The following is a 22,439-nucleotide window of genomic DNA, read 5'->3' as shown; positions in this document are numbered from 1 at the left end:
GATTTAGTTTACAATAGTGAAAATAAAGCTAAATAACACAAAGGTTACCTGTTTTTTAGATTTGCCCATATACATATTTAAATACATACATACAGATGTTCTTGCCTTGCTTCCAAGCTGAGCCTGCTAATTTTGCTTCACGCTGGTCAAATCCTGTAATTTAAATTAAGAAAGTTTTAAATTATTATTTAATAACCCATAAGAATTTGTTTTTGTAAGTTACTTTTACCAAAGATTTTTTCGGTCAAAGAAGTCCACCAATGTCCCTTATATGTAGTTAGGGGTTAGAATGGCAGTATTGTTTGTATAACTTCATCGCCTTTTCTGAAGATTGAAGTAACTTATTTATCTGAACACAATTTTTCCGACAAATGATGCAAACATATGAAGTTTTTCATTATAGCAAGGTAGCTTTTTAAATTCTAATGCAAAACATTTTAGTTTTAAATATTTTTCATACCTAATTACTTGTTGAAAATTGTGTCGCACTACAACTGGTTGGGAAAATATTCTAAAATGTTTCATTTAAGTTTTTAAAATACGCTTTTTTGACGCTATTTCTTTAATGTCGTTTGTTCTCCTCAGTAAAAAAGTGAATATATTATAACGATCGTTTTTGTTTTGCGAATGTTTCGTTTTAAAGTCGTAAGTACAAATACAGTAATTTTTATTTTGTATGAAGAAAAATTATATCGGAAAATTTTATTTTACAATTTCTTTTAAAAACTTGGATTTTACCTGTATCATTTTCTCTGTGTATGTATGTACCCATATGACTTGCGCACTTACTTTTGTAAGTACTTGTATTTGTAATATAAGTTTGTAAGTTCACAAAGGTAAATCTAAATAAAATGGTTCTGTGAAAATTTGCATTTCGGTTATAAAATAAATATGTACTTATATTAAAATGACCCCGTGTGACTAGGGTGTCAACGTACATATGATGTACATATAAGTACATATGTTTAAGCACATAGAGAAACTTAAAATTCCATAATATCCCACAACTTTACTAGTGAGATTTCGCATCTTTAACGAAGGTTTAACGTCGAACATGAGTGGCCAGAACAAACCTTCAACCCTGATAAAATTTTTGACTATCAAACATCACGAATAGTCTGGCATTCACTTTTCCAGCTTATTTGGCTACTTGTGACTTAATCACCTTCGAACAAGAAGGAACGAACCTAAAGCTTTTGACAAAAGCATTTACATACATATATGCACATATGTACACTGGAAGCTTGAAAAGCTTTTAGTTATTGCATGTATAAGGAAAAACCAATACGGACTTCTTTTTTCTGTGATTGTTCCACCATTGAATTATAAATACATATGAATGTAAGAAGTAAAATTAACACATTTTTAATCGAATACGAACAAAAATTCATCGAGTGTATTAAATATAAAAAGCTAAACTCAATAAAAGGTGTATTAAATCTGTATATTGGTTTTGAAATATGTGAAGAAGGGAAAATATTGATTTTGTTGATTCTTGCCTTAGTAAAATGTATCAATTCAGTAGCTCGACTTATATTTGAACGTACGTTGTTGCAAATATAAATTGCTATGGCAGCTACAGGAACTTATAACCATAGTGCATTGCTACAGAAACAAAGGTCCTTTGGGGCCAGTTACATATCAAAACCCGATGAAAGTGTACTTGTCGAAGGCAGTACCATAAATAACTCAACAAAACAAAAGGTAAAATCTGACTGTTTATTTTTGCTATAATTAGAGTGACTATACGTACTATTGGCCTACTTTGGAATCTTAAATTGCTTTGCAGTGGCGTATCCAGCGTGAGTTACTGTCTAGTGAGCTGATATTTTTAGTTCTGATTTTTTTTTCTCCTAAATTCATTGTATATGGGCACCCTTTTTTGATAAAGTGATACTTACCTGCACTATTTTAAAAATAAAGGTTTTGTATTTTGTTGTTAGGGTTGCCAGACCTAAAATTCCGAAAGGGGTACAGATAAGAACAAATTGGGGGACTTGGGGTAAAACTGAGAAAGAAAAAGGGGCATTTTTCGGGGACAAACAAAACTAAATGTATTCAACAAAAAATTGATTTATTCGCTTGTGGAACAACAAAACCGTTCATAAATAAAAATTCAATATCATTTGAACAAAACAAAGTTGCACTGGCGATCAAAACTGAGTGCATGGTGATTTTATTTTAAACATTTACAATGTTTTTCAAAGTAATTTTTTTGTTATTTTTGCGTTGCTTTTTTTCAACTTAATCTTTGTATGGAAAAAAGCAATCAGCAAAAAAGTATCAACAATCTACTCGATTTTTAGCCGCGTTAAACTTGCACTTATTTTACTAAAATTTCATGAGACATGGGTCTGTATATCCAAGAATTCAGATAAAAAGTTCAAAATTTTGATAAAAATTTGTTGCGTTTTTCTAAAATTTGTATTAAGTTTGCAAGTTTGATTGATGTATGTATTTGGTTTTGTTTAAAGCATGAAAAATATTTTTATAAAAAATTACAAAAAAATTTATTTGAAAGACATTGTAGATATTTGAAAAAATCACCATGCACTCAGTTTTTATCGCCAGTGTATGTATATAAAAAAATATATGTACATACTTACATATTTAGCCTTAAATATGGCATACGATTATTTTCAAATAAAAATTATACTTTTCGTTCAAATTTGATTCAACTAAGCGCCTGTGAAAGTTGAACAATACAAACATGCTTTAAGCCGAAAGTGGAGGATTACGGGCAAAAATGGGGACCTACGCAACCTTACGTAGCAAGGGGGGACCAAAAGTCAAAATGTTGTATGCATGTATATGTTGGTATATTTTTGACATATTCTACAAGAGGAGAGTTGAAAGAGACTATTTCCTTTTAACGCACTTACACTCTCTCAGCATATAAGTTGTGCACACTTTCTTTCTTCAATCCCAAAGAGATTTGAAGGCAAAGAAAAAAATGGAATAAAATGCCAGTATTAAAAATATTGAGTAAAACGTTTATATCTTTATAGACTTCATAACAATCGTGTACATGATATATTTGCTTATTCAGCACATACTTGGGTTGTTTAGCATACTTTGGTTACGCTTTTATGCATTTTTTATTTTGCAACTGTTTGAAGGTGCCCATTACATTTCAGGTGCATTTTTTTCTCTATAAAATTAAATAAACGTTTTCGCTCAGTTTAAAGAAACTTGCGCCTTTTCAGCACCTCAAAATGGGACTTAAAGCTAAGGAAATTTGAAAAAATAGCCCATTAAAAATAAACTGAAAAATGTTAATAACTTTTTTAAACAATCGCCTAAACCAATTATTAAAAAAAAATCTAATAAATGTCATTAGGTGGACGTGCAAATTTGCATTCTTATTCTTCTCTTCTTATTTGGCGCTCTAACCGCCTAAGCAATTTTTGCCGAGTTCAGCAAAGCACGCCAGTCGCTTCTCTCCTGCGCCAACTGACTAATTGGAAATGCCAAGTGAAGCCATGTCCTTCTGCACTTGGTATTTGCATGGCAGTGGGGGCCCCCCTCCTCTTATGCTACCACTAGCCGGTCCCGAGTTGAATACCTTCAGAGCTGGAGCGTCTGTGTCCATTCGAACGAAATGGCCAACGGCGCCACTGTATTTTAATTCGCTACACTATGTTTATGACGTCATAAAGGTAATACAGCTCGTCGTTTGCGGTACTTGCCGACGCCAACGCTTAACGGCCCGTAAATCTTCCACAAAATCATTTTCTCGAATACTCCAAGAGCCGCCGAATCGGATGTCATTGTCCACGCCATATACCAGCACGGGCATGATTAGTAACTTAGCGAGTGAGGTTTTCGTACAGCGAGAGAGGAATTGCCTACCCAATCCAAAGTAACACTTGTTGGCAAGAGTGATTCTAAGTTAAATTTCCAGGGTGATATTTTTATCGGGGTTGATGCTGGTTGTCAAGTATACGAAATTCTCTATCTTCTCGAAATTATAACTGTCAACAGTAACGTAGGTGCCAAGCCGTGAAAGCGCTGAGCGTTTGTTTGGTGACAGGAGAAACTTCGTCTAGTTCTCGTTTACCAGCAAACCCATTCGCTTTGCTTCCGTATCTTGGAACTTGGGAAAGGCAGAACAGAATTGTTCCGGAGAGGTTCAGTTCTGCGGCTTTTAGCTTCTCCATCATCAGAATAAAGAAATCACACGAAACCCAGTTTGAAAGCAAATTGGTCAGAGAGGTCTTTGCAAATTCTGACGGAGCTTTGGTATTGCTCAACGTCATTTTACACAACCTATCAGTTTCGCGAGGATACCAAATTCAGACATCGTGGCGTACTAACAACTCATTTTAGTGCTGTCGAAAGCGGCTTTGCAGTCGACAGATAGATGGTGACCTTGTAACCTATGCTTATAAGGCTAATCCCGTGGTAGTTGGCGCATATGGCGGTATCGCCTCTCTTGTGGATTGGGCTGACCACACTTAAATTCCAGTCGTCGGTCATGCGATTATCTGCCCATAAGAGTTGATGTTGTGAGTTATCATCTCCTCGCCCCGTACAGTGTGTAATTTGGGCGATTTAGGAGAAGGAACATCATAGCGCCTAAAATTTTTACTGTATAAATCCTTTGTTTCTTTATGTACTTTTAATATACTGTAGTATAATTGCGGTTGCAAAGGATGCAAGTGATTTCAGGTGTATAATATTTTATATGGGCATTTCCAGGGGAAGGTATTTATAGTAAAAAATTTAAAGTGATATATTTATCTGTCACTGGTACTTCAGTAAACTAGTGTTTTTATTACATTTAAACTAAATATGTCAATGAATTCGTCTTTTTATTACATTAGAATTTTGTATATCAGGACAGCACACTTTACAGCTTGAGAGCACTCGCACGACTGTCAATTCCTTTTTCACCCTTCTCTTTCTCGGTGTTGGCCGGGGTTGCCATATCAGTTGACAGCTCGGCCCTTCCTGATGTAGGCATCGTCCCTATGCCTGCAACTTCATCATCGTCATTGGAGTAATCACTTTCACTGGCATCGTCCAACTCAGGAGGCATATCACACCAGTGCTTAATTTTGTCGGCAGCATAAATGGATTCGAACATTCTTTGGCTTATTTGCGTGCCGTCGTACTTTAGCCACCACATATTGCCCTCGGAATTTGGGTTCAAGTTTGCGTTATTCCCCGCGTGCGGACGGTTCATTGAGGTTCACGACCAAATGTTCGACACTGTAGATAGTGGGCGCTTCGCTTTTTTTTATCGAAGCGCTCTTTCCACTTGTCTCGATGTGCAATCAGATGATTATGCGTAATATTATTTAGTTTCAAGTCGAATATGAGTTCTTTGGGGGAAAACCCAGTAGTCGAATTCTTTTGCGAGTTAATCGACCACTGTAGCATACGCAGCTGTTCGCACCACTCTGGATTCGATGTTGACGTACGTAGAAAGTTTAAGATCGTTTGGTTCGCTCGCTTCACCGGCCCATTAGCTCGTGAAGTTCGGACAGCAGTCTTAATATGAACGAAGTTATTGTCACTGCAATATTTAATGAATTGCTCGGTCGTAAACGCTGTGCCGCAGTCCGTGACATCTCGAGCGGGAAGACCAATATAGGCCGAAACCTCATTCAACGCTTGAATAACAGGTAACGTTTTGGTGCTACGCACTGGTTTTTTAATTAATTAATTTATGCCAACGGCTTTTTACCCTCCATTTCCTCCCAACCGACACGAGGGGCGCAGTCCGCATGACGTACGGATTTTTATTTTTTTTTGAAGTGAAACTTATTAGGCGGTGGTATCGCAAAAATGGAGAGTGAAATTTTTAAAACTGAAAACGTTACATGAGTGAGAAGGAAGATATAGGTAGTATAGGGAAGGGGAAAAAATAAATAAAGCAACGCATGACGGGTACGAGTACCTACATATGTATATATGTATGTTTGAATGCACGGATGCGAATGCGGATGCGGATGTTTAACAGCTAACATCCGCGGATGCGAATGCGAATGCGGATGTCAAGTATTTTTAAGAAATAACCCGGTAAGCAAACTAAGTTATTTAGGTAAATAAAAAAATTTAATAGGTAGTAATTTTTAATAATGTTTATTTTACTTATTACTTGAATTTAAAAATTGAAAATTTTATTTATATATTTATTGCAAATTTAGGATGTATCCTCCTGACTTTCATGTTCACTTGAACAATCTAGCATAATGGTGAGATCGTTGTTTAAACAGCGCTTACAAACCAACTCAGATGTGTCAGGTTTTTCTGAAGCTTTTTTAAAAGAATTCTTCATCCTCATTCCTTTAGCAGTTTCATAATTTAGGGAACTTGCAACGTCATCAGCGTTTTTCGATTTTGGTTTTTTAAATTCATTTTTAATGGGTCTTCTGCGACTGGTTTGAAGAATTTATGCTTATAGCGAGCTAGATAGATGGACATGGAAAATAAATTATTATTTTCCAGGAATGAAAATTTTGAACAAAATTGAGTAGTCCACTTGCAAACAGCGTAATGTGATTTTAATAATAGTAAGCCATAAATGAAAAAAAAACGTCTACAACAACAAGTAAAATCCAAATTGTATCCTTTTTATTATTATCTGAAAGTTTTGATAAATAAAAGCTTAGTAGCATTAAAAAACCAAATCGCAGAATGGTAGTTTGTGCAAATTTTATATACAAACAAGTAAANAAATCCAAATTGTATCCTTTTTATTATTATCTGAAAGTTTTGATAAATAAGAGCTTAGTAGCATTAAAAAACCAAATCGCAGAATGGTAGTTTGTGCAAATTTTATATACAAACAAGTAAAAGCAGCGCTGTCTTCGGCTATGCCGAAGGCTCCATACCTTTCATGAGCATCTGAAAATTTTACGTAAACAGATTACTGCATTTGAAAAAATTTATATATTCACAGCAGACATAGATATAGGAGATACATATATAAAAAATTCTAGGTAAACAATCAGAGGTATGGAAGATATACCTTATATAGCACCAATCTAAGTGATTTTCACTGCTGTGTGATCGGTACGTAAACCGGTAACACAATTTAATGGGAGATACATATATCGCAAAACTGGTATCTGAGCATACAAGAGATTAAGATTATACAGCATAGATTTTGACGATTTTCTCAGTAGACTTTGTATTATTATTTAAAAAATAGCTTACGAAACTTATCGGTTTTAGCTGTCCAAATAAAGGAGTTTTACAGTAAAACCCCATATCTCAACAATCAGTTGTATGGAGGCAATAAACAGGTTGTAGTGACCCGATCTTTGTTAGTTTTACTGTAAACTTTCTCTTGATAATGAATGAAAATAGTGCGAAATTTCATGTTTCTAGTTGCATAGATGGAGTAGTTATAACAAAAAATCGCATATCTGAACAATCGGTTGTATGGGAGCTATATGTAAAAGTTACCCGATATTTGAGGAGTTATAACGAAAAATCTTATATCTGAACAATCAGTTGTATGAGAGCTATATGTTATAGTGACCCGATCTTTGTAATTTTCACTCTAAGTTTTCTGTTGATAATGGGTGGAAGTATTGCAAAATTTCATGTTCCTAGCTGCATAAATGGAGAAGTCATAACGAAAAATCTCATATCTGAACAATCAGTTGTATGGGAGCTATATGTTATAGTGGTCCGATTCTTCCGGTTTCGACAAATGATTAATACATTATAAAAATACACCCACCTACCAAATTTGATCCGGATATCTCGAAAACTGAGAGACTAGATTGCATACAAACAGACAGATATCTCTTCTTATTGTGGTACTTACAAACATCGGACCAAAGTTATAATACCATATCATGCTCATGAAAGGTATAAAAATTAATATAGAGAGTTTTGAAACAGTAACATTTACATAGCTAGCTTTTTTTAGCTTTTCGCGTTCTCACTTCCATGAAGATTGATGTGCTTCTTTTTACGACGTCATCCACTAGGCACCGAAACTACCTCGTTTTCTTGGAGTTTTCTAGGTTCATCAAAAGATGGCGACTTTTGAGCTTGTACAAATACGTACAATAAATATTATAGCGACTTTTGAAAGTGTATATATGCATACATTAAGTATTATAGCGACTTTTGCTAGAGTAGCTAAGATTTGATGCTATTTGTTTCTCAGAATATATAAGGATTTGCTCTGGGCATAAAACTACTTTAAATACTGGTACGTTCACCACCAAAAACTAAAAATCGAAAAAATTTAACATAGAGCACTTTGCAAGTGGACTACTCAATTCTGTTTTTAAGATCCTGGATGCCAGACGAATCGGATCAGAATATTGTTATTTTTTTAAAAAAGCACGCAGTTTTTTTATAATCATTTGAATTATAGGAATCAATTCAATTGGAAGTAGGCATAAAACTACTTTAAATACTGGTACGTTAACCACCAAAAACTAAAAATCGAAAAAATTTAACATAGAGCACTTTGCAAGTGGACTACTCAATTCTGTTTTTAAGATCCTGGATGCCAGACGAATCGGATCAGAATATTGTTATTTTTTTAAAAAAGCACGCAGTTTTTTTATAATCATTTGAATTATAGGAATCAATTCAATTGGAAGTAGGNTTGCTCTGGGCATAAAACTACTTTAAATACTGGTACGTTCACCACCAAAAACTAAAAATCGAAAAAATTTAACATAGAGCACTTTGCAAGTGGACTACTCAATTCTGTTTTTAAGATCCTGGATGCCAGACGAATCGGATCAGAATATTGTTATTTTTTTAAAAAAGCACGCAGTTTTTTTATAATCATTTGAATTAGTGGAATCACAAATGATGAGGGTTTCAGATAGTTACGTAATTCTTACCTAATTAAAGGTCGGACCTAAAGCTTTTTAAATATTTCAGCATCGTTTCTATTTATAGCTAAATGTTGAAGATTTCTGCTGGAAATCCCTATTGTAGGAGCTTAATCTTTCACTTTAAATAGCAAAGAAGGGAGACGTAAGGGGGAGAGTTTTACCCCAGAGGCTTTTAGGCAAGGATCCAATGTATATTTATCTATGAAAAAATATTGCTCGACGAGTAAATAAAATTACTGTTTTTAAAATGTTTCATTAAAATAAATTCCCCAAAGAGCCACATTTGAAATGATTGAAACGAATATATCGTCACCTGAAATGCAAAAAGACGTAACAACACCATAGCTACGGTGACCATCCGGCCTTTATTTTAAAGGACAGTCCTTTATTTTAACCCCCTGTCCTTTATAATTTTTTTTCAAAATAAAGGATGCCTTTTGTCCTTTATTTCTTAAACTGTCCTTTAAATCAGCTCTGCATTTTTCAGAGGTAAATTTTTAACCACAGAATATGAAAAATAAAAATGTCCCTTATAAAATATAATAAAAACCTTCGTCAGTTTGTTTCGCACCCCACTTAAGGGTTTCTATTTAATCGGTAATCTTTGTACAATCTATAAAGCACAGGGAAAGTTGTGCCCAGGACCGTGTTGCACGCTGAGTTTACAGCTCCACTGAAAGAAGANGAGCACTTTGCAAGTGGACTACTCAATTCTGTTTTTAAGATCCTGGATGCTAGCCGAATCGGATTATAATATTGTCATTTTTTTAAAAAAGGACGCAGTTTTTTTATAATCATTTGAATTAGTGGAATCACAAATGATGAGGGTTTCAGATAGTTACGTAATTCTTACCTAATTAAAGGTCGGACCTAAAGCTTTTTAAATATTTCAGCATCGTTTCTATTTATAGCTAAATGTTGAAGATTTCTGCTGGAAATCCCTATTGTAGGAGCTTAATCTTTCACTTTAAATAGCAAAGAAGGGAGACGTAAGGGGGAGAGTTTTACCCCAGAGGCTTTTAGGCAAGGATCCAATGTATATTTATCTATGAAAAAATATTGCTCGACGAGTAAATAAAATTACTGTTTTTAAAATGTTTCATTAAAATAAATTCCCCAAAGAGCCACATTTGAAATGATTGAAACGAATATATCGTCACCTGAAATGCAAAAAGACGTAACAACACCATAGCTACGGTGACCATCCGGCCTTTATTTTAAAGGACAGTCCTTTATTTTAACCCCCTGTCCTTTATAATTTTTTTTCAAAATAAAGGATGCCTTTTGTCCTTTATTTCTTAAACTGTCCTTTAAATCAGCTCTGCATTTTTCAGAGGTAAATTTTTAACCACAGAATATGAAAAATAAAAATGTCCCTTATAAAATATAATAAAAACCTTCGTCAGTTTGTTTCGCACCCCACTTAAGGGTTTCTATTTAATCGGTAATCTTTGTACAATCTATAAAGCACAGGGAAAGTTGTGCCCAGGACCGTGTTGCACGCTGAGTTTACAGCTCCACTGAAAGAAGATAAACCCCCTGCTACACAGTGGTTCAAAACCGGCATTTAGTGTTCGTAATTCACTGGAGCCTTCATTTTTCACTTAATTTGATTACTTGTTATTTTTTTATGAAAGCTTACAATATTTGCCAGAGACCAGTTGAGCCTGATTTTTGAATTCTTATTGGATTATATAACATTTTTTTGTACAAAATGCAGAAAAACTAACAATTTTGAAGAAAATGTAACTCCTGTTGCAGTTAATAAATGTTACATACCAAAAACTAGTTGAAAACAATTGTATGGTTCTCCCAAAACAAAAAAATTAAATTTTGAAATGTTATAAAACAATGTTCACCAAAATAAATATTGGTTTTTGTTTTTAGTAAAAAGTTGGTTGCAAAATAAACAGTCCGGTGAATTATGAACATTAAATTTCAATTTTGAACCGCTGTGTGTTGGCTTCGTCGTGCAGTATGAATTATGGTAAACGCGTTTTGGTAGCCAAGGATTGCGAAGTTCTTGAGAGATGTGGCTTAACTTTTCGCTACAGCAGGGAAACTTGTACAATTAAATAATATAATTAACTGGTAAATATTTGATTTAAATTATGATATGGGTAAGGTACTTTTATCTTACGATTTGTATGTATGTATCCCCAAATCATTTTGAAAAAAAGTCCTTTATTTTACGTTGGTTAATATGGTCACCGTAACCATAGCTGATGTGGAAGTTGAAATTCAATGAAATCCATCATATCAATCAAAAACTGAATTTTGAATATTTTATTAGTTACGACTTTTTGTATTTCAGCCACGATGTTTGTTACGTCTTTTTGCATTTCAGGTGACGATATGTAACATTAGGAGCAAATCACGACAATTTAGTTTAAAATTACAGTGCACACTTTCTTCTTTTAGNTTTATTTTACGTTGGTTAATATGGTCACCGTAACCATAGCTGATGTGGAAAAATNCAAATCACGACAATTTAGTTTAAAATTACAGTGCACACTTTCTTCTTTTAGGTCTAGTAGTTTTTTTAAGATTGGTCCAAAAAAAAATCATAATAAAGAAAGGTATTTAAAGCAGAGAAAACTAAAAAAAAAAATATATTATTAAAAGGACTATGCTCTCTTTGACGTACGTCAAAGGTCAAGTAGAAGTGGGAACTTGTATAACTGCTCGATTATATAGCTTAAGAAATAATAAGTTTAAAGACATTTTTATCAAAGTTGATAAATATGACATTTGACCAGTTTTGTTACACAAATACACCAACGACCACAGGCTAAAAATATTGGCTACAATTTGTCATTTTGTTTGCTAGATATACGTTTTATGGGTGCACTTGCACAACATTCGCATTCGCAAAAGCTCCGCATTGATTATTGCGAATGCGAAAGCGAACGCGAATGTTATAATTAATGCGGAAGCTCCGCGGTTGCGAATGCGAATATTCGCAACAACCCTGATATATATATACATATATATGTATGTATGAACGAACTCATTGCGCATTTCCGCTCACGCTACCAAGTAATATATCGTTGGCTTAGTTCGCAAACGTGCTAAGTCCACTTTTTATGTAAATTGAGATTTTGATGCAGTAAGATAGCATAACTGAAAATACATCATTACCAAAAAAGAAAATTACCGTAATGTCGTTTTTACTTGTTGTTATGCATTGGTACGCAAATGTGCTAAGTCCAAAANACGTCTGTCCGTGTACACGATAACTCGAGATATCTCAACGAAATTTGGTATGTAGGTTGCCCTTTATCCAAGGTAAGTTGGTATTAAAAATGGGCAAATCGGAATGTAACCACGCCCATTTCCGATAAAAAGGTATTTTCTAAAAATGCAAAAACTACAATATTTCAGTAAATATTGCATGCAAATATGAAAATTATGAAATGCTGTATCTCAGTAGCCCATTCACCAAACTCGGTACGAGCCTTATTTAGGGTCTAGCTAAGAAATCTGTTAAAAATCTAATTCACTTAAAATCGATGATCGCGATAACCACTCAGCAGAAAATAAGATGATGATACATTTTTGGATGATGGGCATGGCGCCGCTCACTTATGACCACAAATGTGTAACTCGGTAACCGATTTATCAATTTCTACCAAACTCGGTGCACTTAATAAACCTGGTACGGAAAGGCAATTCGTTGAAAATTATTCAAATCGGACCAAAATTACATTCGCTTCCCGTATATCTAACGGTAAATTTCAAAAATACGGAAACTCTGATATTTCAATAACTGAAGACGCTAATTTACTTCAAGTTAATACTTACAACAATCTCTTAACAATAAATAAGACTGCGTGACACCGCCCACTTTATGACTACAAGGTGTATTTCGGTAGCCACTTTAGCGATTTCCACTAAACGTGGTTCAATTATTTCATTGAGTTTAACTCAGGATATTATCGAAAACCTTTGAAATCGGGTTAAAAGCCCCTGCTTACGACAGTATTTGGTACCTGCGACGGGTATATAAAGTTCGGTTTCGCCCAAACTTATACCTCTTTACTTCCTTTTAATTATTTTCTTTTATAAATGGTATATAAATTTACGACTTAAAATAGTTATTTTTATTAATAGCAATGAAATAAAACTGTATTAGGTTATAATTCATTTTAAAACAATAAAATATATTTAAACTAAACAATTAAATCTTTTAACAATAAAAAATAATGGAAAAAAGGTTGATAGAAAATGTGCTAAGTCCACATTAAAAGAATAAAATCTTAAAGAGAAAATGTGGTAAGTCCTAAAAGAGCCTATAAGTCTGCAACAGCTTTATTTGGAAATTGGCCGATTATTGGTACTAAAACAAGACGAACTAAGGAATAAAACTGCATTTACAGATTAGAAAAATATTGAAAACAAAAAAAGTTAGACGGTTTTTTGTCCCTCCTGAAAAAAAAAATGGACTTAGCACGTTTGCGAACTAAGCCAACGATATGTACAAATGATGCAAGCGTGCTTCGCGTAACTACATCCATTCGTACATATGTACATACGTTTGTATGGATATATTTATGATGAAGAAAACGGGCGTCGTTGATGTACTGATGGGCGTATGTATGTACTTATGGACAGCAATGATTTCATGTATGTACATACATATGTTTGAATGGTTGTATATATCTGTGTTCGTATGGAAAAGTAGCTTATGTCGAAAGGCCGGCTTTAGTATAATGCGGCATTCCCTTTATTTTTTAAACGACACCGAATTTTTTGATGAGACTTAAAAAGAATATTGACTTGCTAGTATCGGAACTATTTCTTGCATGTTTATTTTCTAAAAGTTGTTTAACGGCTTAGCGCCCATGAGTCATTCGTAATCGTATGCTGCGAATGCCGATTTATACTAAAGCCAGCCTTTCGACATAAGCTACTTTTCCATACGAATACAGATATATATTTGTATGTATGTACATATGTTTGTGTATGTACATATGTTTGTGTATGTACATATGTATGTGTACATGTATATAAGTTAACACATAATAAATTACTTACCAGTTTGCCTTTGCTAAAACATAGCGATTTACATATTTACATTAATTTTGGCTATCGCCGCAACAGCTTGTTTACCTTTTGTTTCCGCTGCATTAAAGCTAATTACATACTTACATTCTTTTGGCCACAGCCACAATAACTTCCAACAAGCGAAGTGTTGCTGACACTTCATTTAAATTTTATTTCGCAATAAGAATTCCCACAGGTGAATTTCTAAATTGCTAACTAATATTATTTTACAATTCCTCTTTTGCAATCGGAGTTGCGCCAATTCAAAGAATTAGCGCAACAACCGAATTATCTGGCACTAACCAGTTGCACGCGCATCCGGTAAAATGCAAAGTGCTGATACCAGCGTCTGGAACATTTTAACAAGCAAGTTGTTGTTGCTTTCACAATTAAATTTTAGCATTAATATTTCAATTATTCAACTTGAATAGTTAGTCTCATTTCTGTAGCGTACTCGGTTGGAAGTTTAAACAAAAACTTCCTTGTTTGGCGCCCGCGCGAAAATTATACTCGGCAAAAAAATAAAATTAATTTAAGCGACTTTAAACAATAAGTGAAGTAACAAATAAAGTGAAACGAATGAAATAGCTTTTAATAAAATTAATTTAAAAATTATTGTAAAGAGGCCAATGAGTCCACCTTAATCATCAAAAATCAGCAAAAACCAACCACACAAATATCGACTATACCACAACCGAGGAGTAGCCTAGCAGAGGCCTTAGTAGCACAGCAAAAAGGAATACACTTACGGGCATCAGCAGCAGAATGAGAACTCAATTACTTTTGTAAGTTAGTTAGATATTAGATAAAATCTTAGTTTTGGTTTCCATTTAAAAGAAGCGCAATAAAATAAAATATAAATCGGGAATAGTAAACCACAAATCGTGAAAAAAAAATTTTTTTTTTGTAGAATAAAATAAAAAATCGTGGAAAAAAAATATATTTTTTTCCCCTTGTGAAATAAAATATAAATCAGTAATAGTAAACCATAAATCGCGAAAAAAATTTTTTTTCTTCTTTCTCAAAATTGCAAACACCGACTACTGACCAAACCATCGACGAACAGCACAGAAACAATCTCACGGAGATTGATAAGATCTCCGACGTGGTGAGATCGTTAAGAGAATTCTCTGGGAAACCAGCAGAATTCAACTCGTGGAAAAAAAGCGTCGAAAGAATCCTTCATATTTACGAACACACAAGAGGGACTCCCAAATAATTTGGGATATTAAATGTTATAAGGAACAAAATCGTAGGTAGCGCTGATATCGCACTCGAATCCTATAATACCCCTCTAGATTGGAAGGCCATTTCAATGTGTCTCACGACACATTAAGCCGATAAAAGGGACCTGGGTACACTAGAGTACCAAATGACAGGCCTAATCCAGGGCAGACAGTCAATTCAGGACTTCTACCAAAAGGTATATTGCCACCTATCCCTGATTCTGAACAAAATTGGATGTATAGAAGTAAGCCTGGAATCCATAAGACTTCTTACGGAAACGTATAGGACAAAAGCTCTGGACACATTTGTCAGAGGCCTTAACGGCGATCTTCCCCGACTGTTAGGCATGCGGGAACCGAAGGATCTTCCAGAAGCACTACATCTTTGCTTAAAGCTGGAAAACCAAAAATTCAGGAGTGCTCACGCAAACCATCAGAATGGATTCGACAACTACAATATTAAACCACCACTGCCACCACGAAATTACCTAAAACCACCACAGTTCTATCCCGAACTGGCACACTTACCCCAACCTCAACAGCGATTTAATCAATTTCCTCAAAGGCCACAACAGTACCCCCAAGGATCAAATAGCGTCAGCAGACCACAATACCCTCAAGGACCAAATAACTTCAACGGACCACAATACCAATATGGACCAATCCGACAAGGTTTACAACAATACCCACAAGGATACCAACCAAACTACTACAATCAGCAGCAAACACAGCAGAATCAACGCTATGACCCACCTCCTAGGCCCACAGCTCAAAAGCCACAACCAAAACCGGAGCCGATGGATATAGATCCTAGCATCAGGACAAATGCCATAAACTACGCGAATAAACCAAATTTCAAATACGCTGGGAAAAGACAAGGCGACTCAAATATAACAAACCCGCCTATAAAAGCTCAACGCAATTACCATGTAACAACAAGCCCAGAAGAAGCCCAACCCTCACTAGACAATGAAGATAAAACCCAACCATAACCCACGAACACTACGCCGTCGAAAATTGCGAATATTATCCCTATGACTATGATTTCACCGACATCCATTTTTTAGAATAAGAAACTCTTCGTTACCCTACTTTAATTGCAGGACGAAGAGTGGAGAAATTTTAAAAATTTTGGTTGACACCGGGTCAAATAAAAATTACATCCAACCCCAGTTAGTAAAAAAGAAAATTCTAAACGATAAAATTTTCTCTGCAAATTCAGTAGGGGGCAAAATAGAAATTACCCATCACATGTACGTAAATCTTTTCAACTTGCCAAACATTAACCTAAAATTTTATCTTCTGCCATCCCTCGTTTCCTTTCATGCAATATTAGGTAATGACAGCTTGAAGAAACTGTCCGCAGTCATTCATACGAAGGAAAATTTTATGATCATCAATAATTCATTCAGAATACGCCTTAAGCAACTTTTTTCACAAGACGTCAACCATGTCCTCATACGAGACAAACATATGAATAACTTTCAAAAACAAACAATAAGCTCACTAGTAAATCGAAGTATCGACCTTTTTTCTGACCCTAACGAGAAATTAACCTACACCACCAAAGTTATCGCAACGATAAGAACAAATTCAAACGAACCTGTCTATACAAAATATTATCCCTACCCCATGTCGTTGAAAGGAGAGGTTGAAAAACAGATCCAGAAACTGCTGGACGACGGCATAATAAGACCTTCACGGTCCCCATACAACTCACCCATATGGGTTGTACCAAAAAAGCAGGATGCCTCTCTAGAAAAAAAATACAGACTAGTAATTGATTATAGAAAATTAAACTCTATAACCATTACCGACCGATATCCAATTCCCGATATAAACGAAGTCCTATCTCAATTAGGTAAAAATAGTCTTTTTTCAGTTATAGATCTGAAAAGCGGTTTCCACCAGATTCCACTGAAAGAATCTGACATTGAGAAAACTGCCTTTTCAGTAAAAAATGGCAAATATGAATTCACACGTTTGCCTTTCGGCCTCAAAAACGCTCCTGCAATTTTCCAAAGAACTTTGGACGATATCCTCAGAAAATACATAGGAAAGATCTGTTATGTTTATATAGACGATATAATCATATTCAGCAAAGACGAAAAAACACATGCCCAAAATATCCACGAACTTTTTGAAACCTTAAGAGACGCTAACATGAAGGTGCAAATAGATAAGTGCGAATTTTTTAAAAAAGAAATCGAATTTCTAGGATTTCTTGTCTCATCCAAAGGTATCACAACAAACCCCACTAAAGTTCAAACAATAGTCGACTTTCCATGTCCAAAAACACTTAGAGATCTAAGAGATCTGGCCTCTCGGGCTATTACAGAAGATTCATAAAGGACTATGCCAAAATAACCAAACCCCTCACTAGTCTTCTAAGAGGAGAAGCAGGAAGAATTTCAAAAAACCAATCAAAAAATAGGCCGATCCAACTAAGTAAAGAAGCCATCGAAGCTTTCAACCAAGTCAAGAATGCACTGATATCAAGAGAAGTGATATTAACTTACCCCAATTACCAAAAGGAATTTCATTTAACCACAGACGCTTCCAAACATGCTATCGGCGCAGATTTGGAACAGGAAGGAAAACCAATCACCTTCATTTCGAGGACCCTAACAAAGACAGAAGAACACTATGCGACGCCATCTTCTGGGCATTAAAATCTTTAAGAAACTACCTATATGGGACTGCCAAAATAAAAATATTTACAGATCACCAGCCCTTAACGTACGCCCCCAGCAATAAAAACGACAATTCCAAATTAAAAAGATGGAAGGCAATCTTAGAAGAATACGATCACGAACTTAAATATAAACCAGGTAGAACAAATATCGTTGCCGATACCCTTTCCAGACCTCCAGAGCTCAATTCAGTAACAATAGCAACTCATTCTGACGAAAGCTCAGGACACAACTTAATACCATCAACAGAAGCCCCAATTAACGTTTTCAAAAACCAAATCTGGATACTCGTTGGACAGAAGGACTCATACGACTTCAAAATTCATTTTCCGACATACCACAGGCATACAATTAGCAAACCGCAGTACTCTAAAGACGATTTACAAAGACTACTTAAAAAACATCTTAACCCCTCTGTGATCAATGGCTTATTTACCTCCGAAGAGATAATGGGCCAAATCCAGGAACTACACCCCATTCACTTTAGCAACTGGGGTATTCCATGAGTAAGTGAAACTTTGTGTCCAATTGTAGAGTAGCTTATTGAACATGGAATGCTTGATGAATCAATGCTCAATACCTGAAATTAACGTTTTTTCGAAAAAAAATTTAGTTATATTATTTTATTACACTGTAAATACACTCAAAACTTCAACATTAGAAAAGTAGTTGAATACGACAACATATTTTAATATAGAAGGCTCTGCAAAATCAAGTATTCACAAAGTTATTATTTTTTTGAAGGGGGGAATAAATGTCTCGATCTTTCTGCGCCCCGAAGAAGCAATATGGCATTGAAGAAAAATAGGCATTTAAATTATATAATAGGATAAAATCACTACGGTTTAGCATGTCCAACCCGTGACTAAAAAGTTTTAAACTTCGTATTGCTTAGTTACTACTTTAGGGAGTTTTCTATAATTTCATAACTAGAGTGTGTTTATACTAAGCAGCCCTATTTCATTTCTTTTATTATATTATAAGTACCTACTTAAGAGATTTTGAAACGTTTTATCGTGTCCCGCCCGTGACAATCATTTATAATTTTTTTCTAATGATGCCTAACAATAAAAAAATAAGTTTAACGTTTCAAACCTATGTTTAATGCCACAAAACTCTGAAGTACAGGTTGACTAAACACCATAATACTGTTGGTGGGCTAAGCGATGTAGTAAAAAATTTCGCGTGGCCAGCTCGAAAAGTCAAGATAAGCATTACTATCTTAGAGACGCCAGAGAATTCTATGATGAGGGTTTGCTTAACAACAATTAAAAGTCAATATTAACAATTACCTGAAAAGTTCCAACCAAGAAAATCTAGAAGTTCGCGAAACTTATAAATTCAATCCAATAAATAGCCTTTAAGTGACAAAGATATACATATGTATCTGCTTACAAGTATTCTAATGCAGATAACTTTTCGGATTAGACATCGATACACAAGATCTTTTCTGACGTTCTATGTTTTAAGGAATAGCTAAATTTGAGCATGATTTGTCCATGAAATCAGTTTCCAAAAATACCTCAACTCGAGCCACTCTTAAGCCGGTTACTCAATGTCTGGTCAACACTAACAGCAGGTTAGACATCTCTATCGACGTGATAACAGTAGTCGATATACATGTTTAGCCTGTAGTTAGTATTAGTCAGACATACATAGCTATTCTAAACAAACTTGAAAATCATTAAGGCACATTCGAAATTTCGTTGCAATCAAATGCACCGTGCAGAAGTGCATTAGGAAAATGCATATAAAATTTCATGCGTTTGCAAATAATCCTTTCTTCCATGCATTTTAATACATCAATCTGGCGACTTCTAGCTTTCGTTTGGTATAACTATTGCCCCTAAAATAGATCCTGGGGTCAGCAGTATATCGTGCGTCTTACAATGACTCCACTGTCATAAAAGTAGGTCAATTGATCTTGTATTTGACCTCTAACATTTATCATACCTAATCTCTTTGATATGGATCTCACTAGAAGCTTCCTTTCATGAAGAAAATCGTACGTGTCCCACCCGTGACAAAAGTTGTCCCACCCGTGACAGGAGAATTTTGAATTTTTTAATAATAAACAAATAATTCTTATTATGGTTTGTGCTTTGTTGGGATTGCTGGTTCTTTTCTGTATAGTAAAACATCTAATCCAGATAGAAATGTTAAGTAAATTCACAGACTTTCCTTAAAATATATGTTCTCCAAAAAGCAGTGTCTTTTCTTTGTCCTACCCGTGACGGAAGAAACAGCTCAGAATTTTCCAATATAAAATCAAGTTGGAATATTTTTCGTATTTGGTAATAACTCGTATATTAGTGAACTAGGTGTAGCTTTATCAAAATGTAGAATTGCTTAGTACTTTATACTTAAATTAAAAAAGAAAAACTATTTTTGCTGTACAAATGTCCCACCCGTGACGATGGAATACCCCAACTACAAAATAAGATTNCCAGGAACTTTACCCCATTCACTTTAGCAACTACAAAATAAGATTCACTCAGTCACAAGTTAAGGACCTAAGCACAGTCGAACAACAAGAGCAACAAATTTTGCTAGAACACAAAAGAGCCCACAGAAACGCAATAGAGAACAAAAAACAAATTATTCAAAATTTCTATTTCCCACAGATGCAGTCTAAAATTAACAAAATTGTCAAGCAGTGTAGAATTTGCGCCGTAAGCAAATACGACAAACATCCAAATAAACCCGAAATTAAACCCACTCCAATTCCAGAATACCCAGGACAAATAGTCCATATCGACATATTCATAGCTGAGAAAAAGTTAGTGTTAACGGCAATAGATAAATACTCCAAATATGCTCAAGCAAAAGTAATTAAATCGAGATCAATAGAAGACATACGTGAACCCCTTAGGCAACTACTTTTTACTTTCGGAATACCACAGACCTTAATAATAGACAATGAAAAATCTCTCAACTCACAATCAATAATTTTCATGTTAGAAGACCAATTAAGAATTAAAGTCTACAAGACTCCACCTCATATCAGCAAAGCAAATGGCAAATCGAGCGTTTCCACTCAACGCTTGCAGAAATACTGAGATGCTTAAAAACTGAAGACATCGAAAGAACTTTTGACGAACTATTAGATAGAGCCGTTTACGAATATAATTTTTCAATACACTCCACGACTGGACAGAAACCCATAGAAAATTTTTTTGGACGTAAAGTTTATATAAACCCCGAAAAATACGAGGAAGCTACACAGAATAACATACAAAAACTGAAACTCAAACAGGACAAAGACTTAGAATTTCATAACAAAAAGAGAACACCCTGTAAAAGCTATTCACCCGGACAGACTATTTACGTGAAAATTAACAAAAGATACGGTACAAAACTCACACCCCGCTTCAAAAAGGAAATTGTTAAAGAAAACAAGTCATCAACAGTCATAACAGAATCAGGCAAAGTGGTTCACAAGAGCCTTATAAAACAAGAGTAAAAAAATAATAAAAAAATAGAATAAACAAAAAAATAAAAATAAAAAAAAGGAAAATTAAATAAAAATAAAATTTTAAATTNATAAACAAAAAAAAATAAAAAAAAGGAAAATTAAATAAAAATAAAATTTTTAATTTTTTTTTTAACTTTTCCATTTTCTTTTCGAAGCGAAAATAAGAAAACATTTTCTTTCGAAATAGGAAAAGCGAAAAAAATTATTAAATAAGCACGACGTAGGAAGTTAGGAAGAAAAAATATAAATAAGGAAACATAATAAAAATAAACAAAATAATGATTATTACACATATTATGTTATTTTTATTATGAAATTTTTAGATTGATTGCGATAATTTCCTTCTTACATACTAGTAAAGATTCGTATTCAATTTTGTTTATAAATTTTCCTTTCTTTATCGGTCTAACTTCTAATGATCTACAATCATCTTTTTCAGTTGTAGGTAAATTTATTATGTAAATTAAGCTTTCTTTATTGGATGCAATTTTTATATCAGCAAATTCCAATGCCTCATCGATGTTTATAAAAGGGATATTTTCGTTTCTAAAAATTTGTTTGTTATTTCGATTTCTCTATCAGATAAAATGTATGAATTTATTATGTTCGATTTTGCCCAAATGAATGGCATACGCAATGTTAATTAATTCTTCTTTATTATCTCTAATTTAAACTTTGTTTTTAGCAGTAATTCATTATCAATTTCTTTTTTTTCTTGAACTAACTTAGATATTTTATTTGTATTCTCGATTACTTCATTAATTTTTTCATTAGTTAATTTATTTATTACAACTTGCCTATTATTATTCTCTAAGACGTTATTCATTTTTTCAATTAAAATATTAAAGTCGCTATGGTCTGGATTTCCTGCGATCCATTTCCATGCTGAACCTATAAAATCTAATGACCTTTTACTATGTGATTTGTTTATTCTAATTCTACCTAAATAATTTTTGGATTGATTGACGAGGGATAGAAGGATGGGATTTAGGGAGATTTGGGAGCTGATCGTTAATTGTCATTTCTAAGTGTCGTATAGTCTTGTCGTAGTCATCTAGCTCTATTATATGTATAATTTTAAAATTCCCTGTTTGTAGTTTTGCTGGTCCTGAGTCAATTGTCACGAGTTGGGATGATGAGTAGTCCAAAATTGTACGTTTCTTCGGTTATCGTTCTG

The 22,439-nt window shown here is 34.2% G+C and overlaps 1 protein-coding gene across 3 annotated transcripts in view; it reads left to right on the top strand.

Annotated features, from left to right (window-relative positions):
• Positions 1 to 1,261: 1,261 nt before the first annotated feature.
• The window catches only part of LOC108364533 (uncharacterized), a 72,322-nt gene continuing 51,144 nt past the window's right edge, over positions 1,262 to 22,439 (top strand). Inside the window, exons 1-2 of one of the 3 annotated variants that reach the window (XM_017618243.1) lie at positions 1,275 to 1,341; positions 1,505 to 1,704. In XM_017618243.1, the coding sequence (XP_017473732.1) occupies positions 1,570 to 1,704 (135 nt within the window). In that variant the 5' untranslated portion in view covers positions 1,275 to 1,341; positions 1,505 to 1,569. Of the gene's footprint in view, positions 1,705 to 22,439 lie in introns of all 3 variants that reach the window. The other 2 variants (XM_017618245.1, XM_017618242.1) reach the window with 2 other exon arrangements.

The sequence above is a fragment of the Rhagoletis zephyria genome, unplaced genomic scaffold (genome assembly GCF_001687245.7).
Source record: "Rhagoletis zephyria isolate East Lansing unplaced genomic scaffold, Rhagoletis_zephyria_1.1 Rzeph_scaffold_01583, whole genome shotgun sequence".
Taxonomy (NCBI): Eukaryota; Metazoa; Arthropoda; class Insecta; order Diptera; family Tephritidae; genus Rhagoletis; species Rhagoletis zephyria.
The sequence above is the reverse complement of the archived record's forward strand: the minus strand, read 5'-3'. Positions and strand labels throughout refer to the sequence as shown.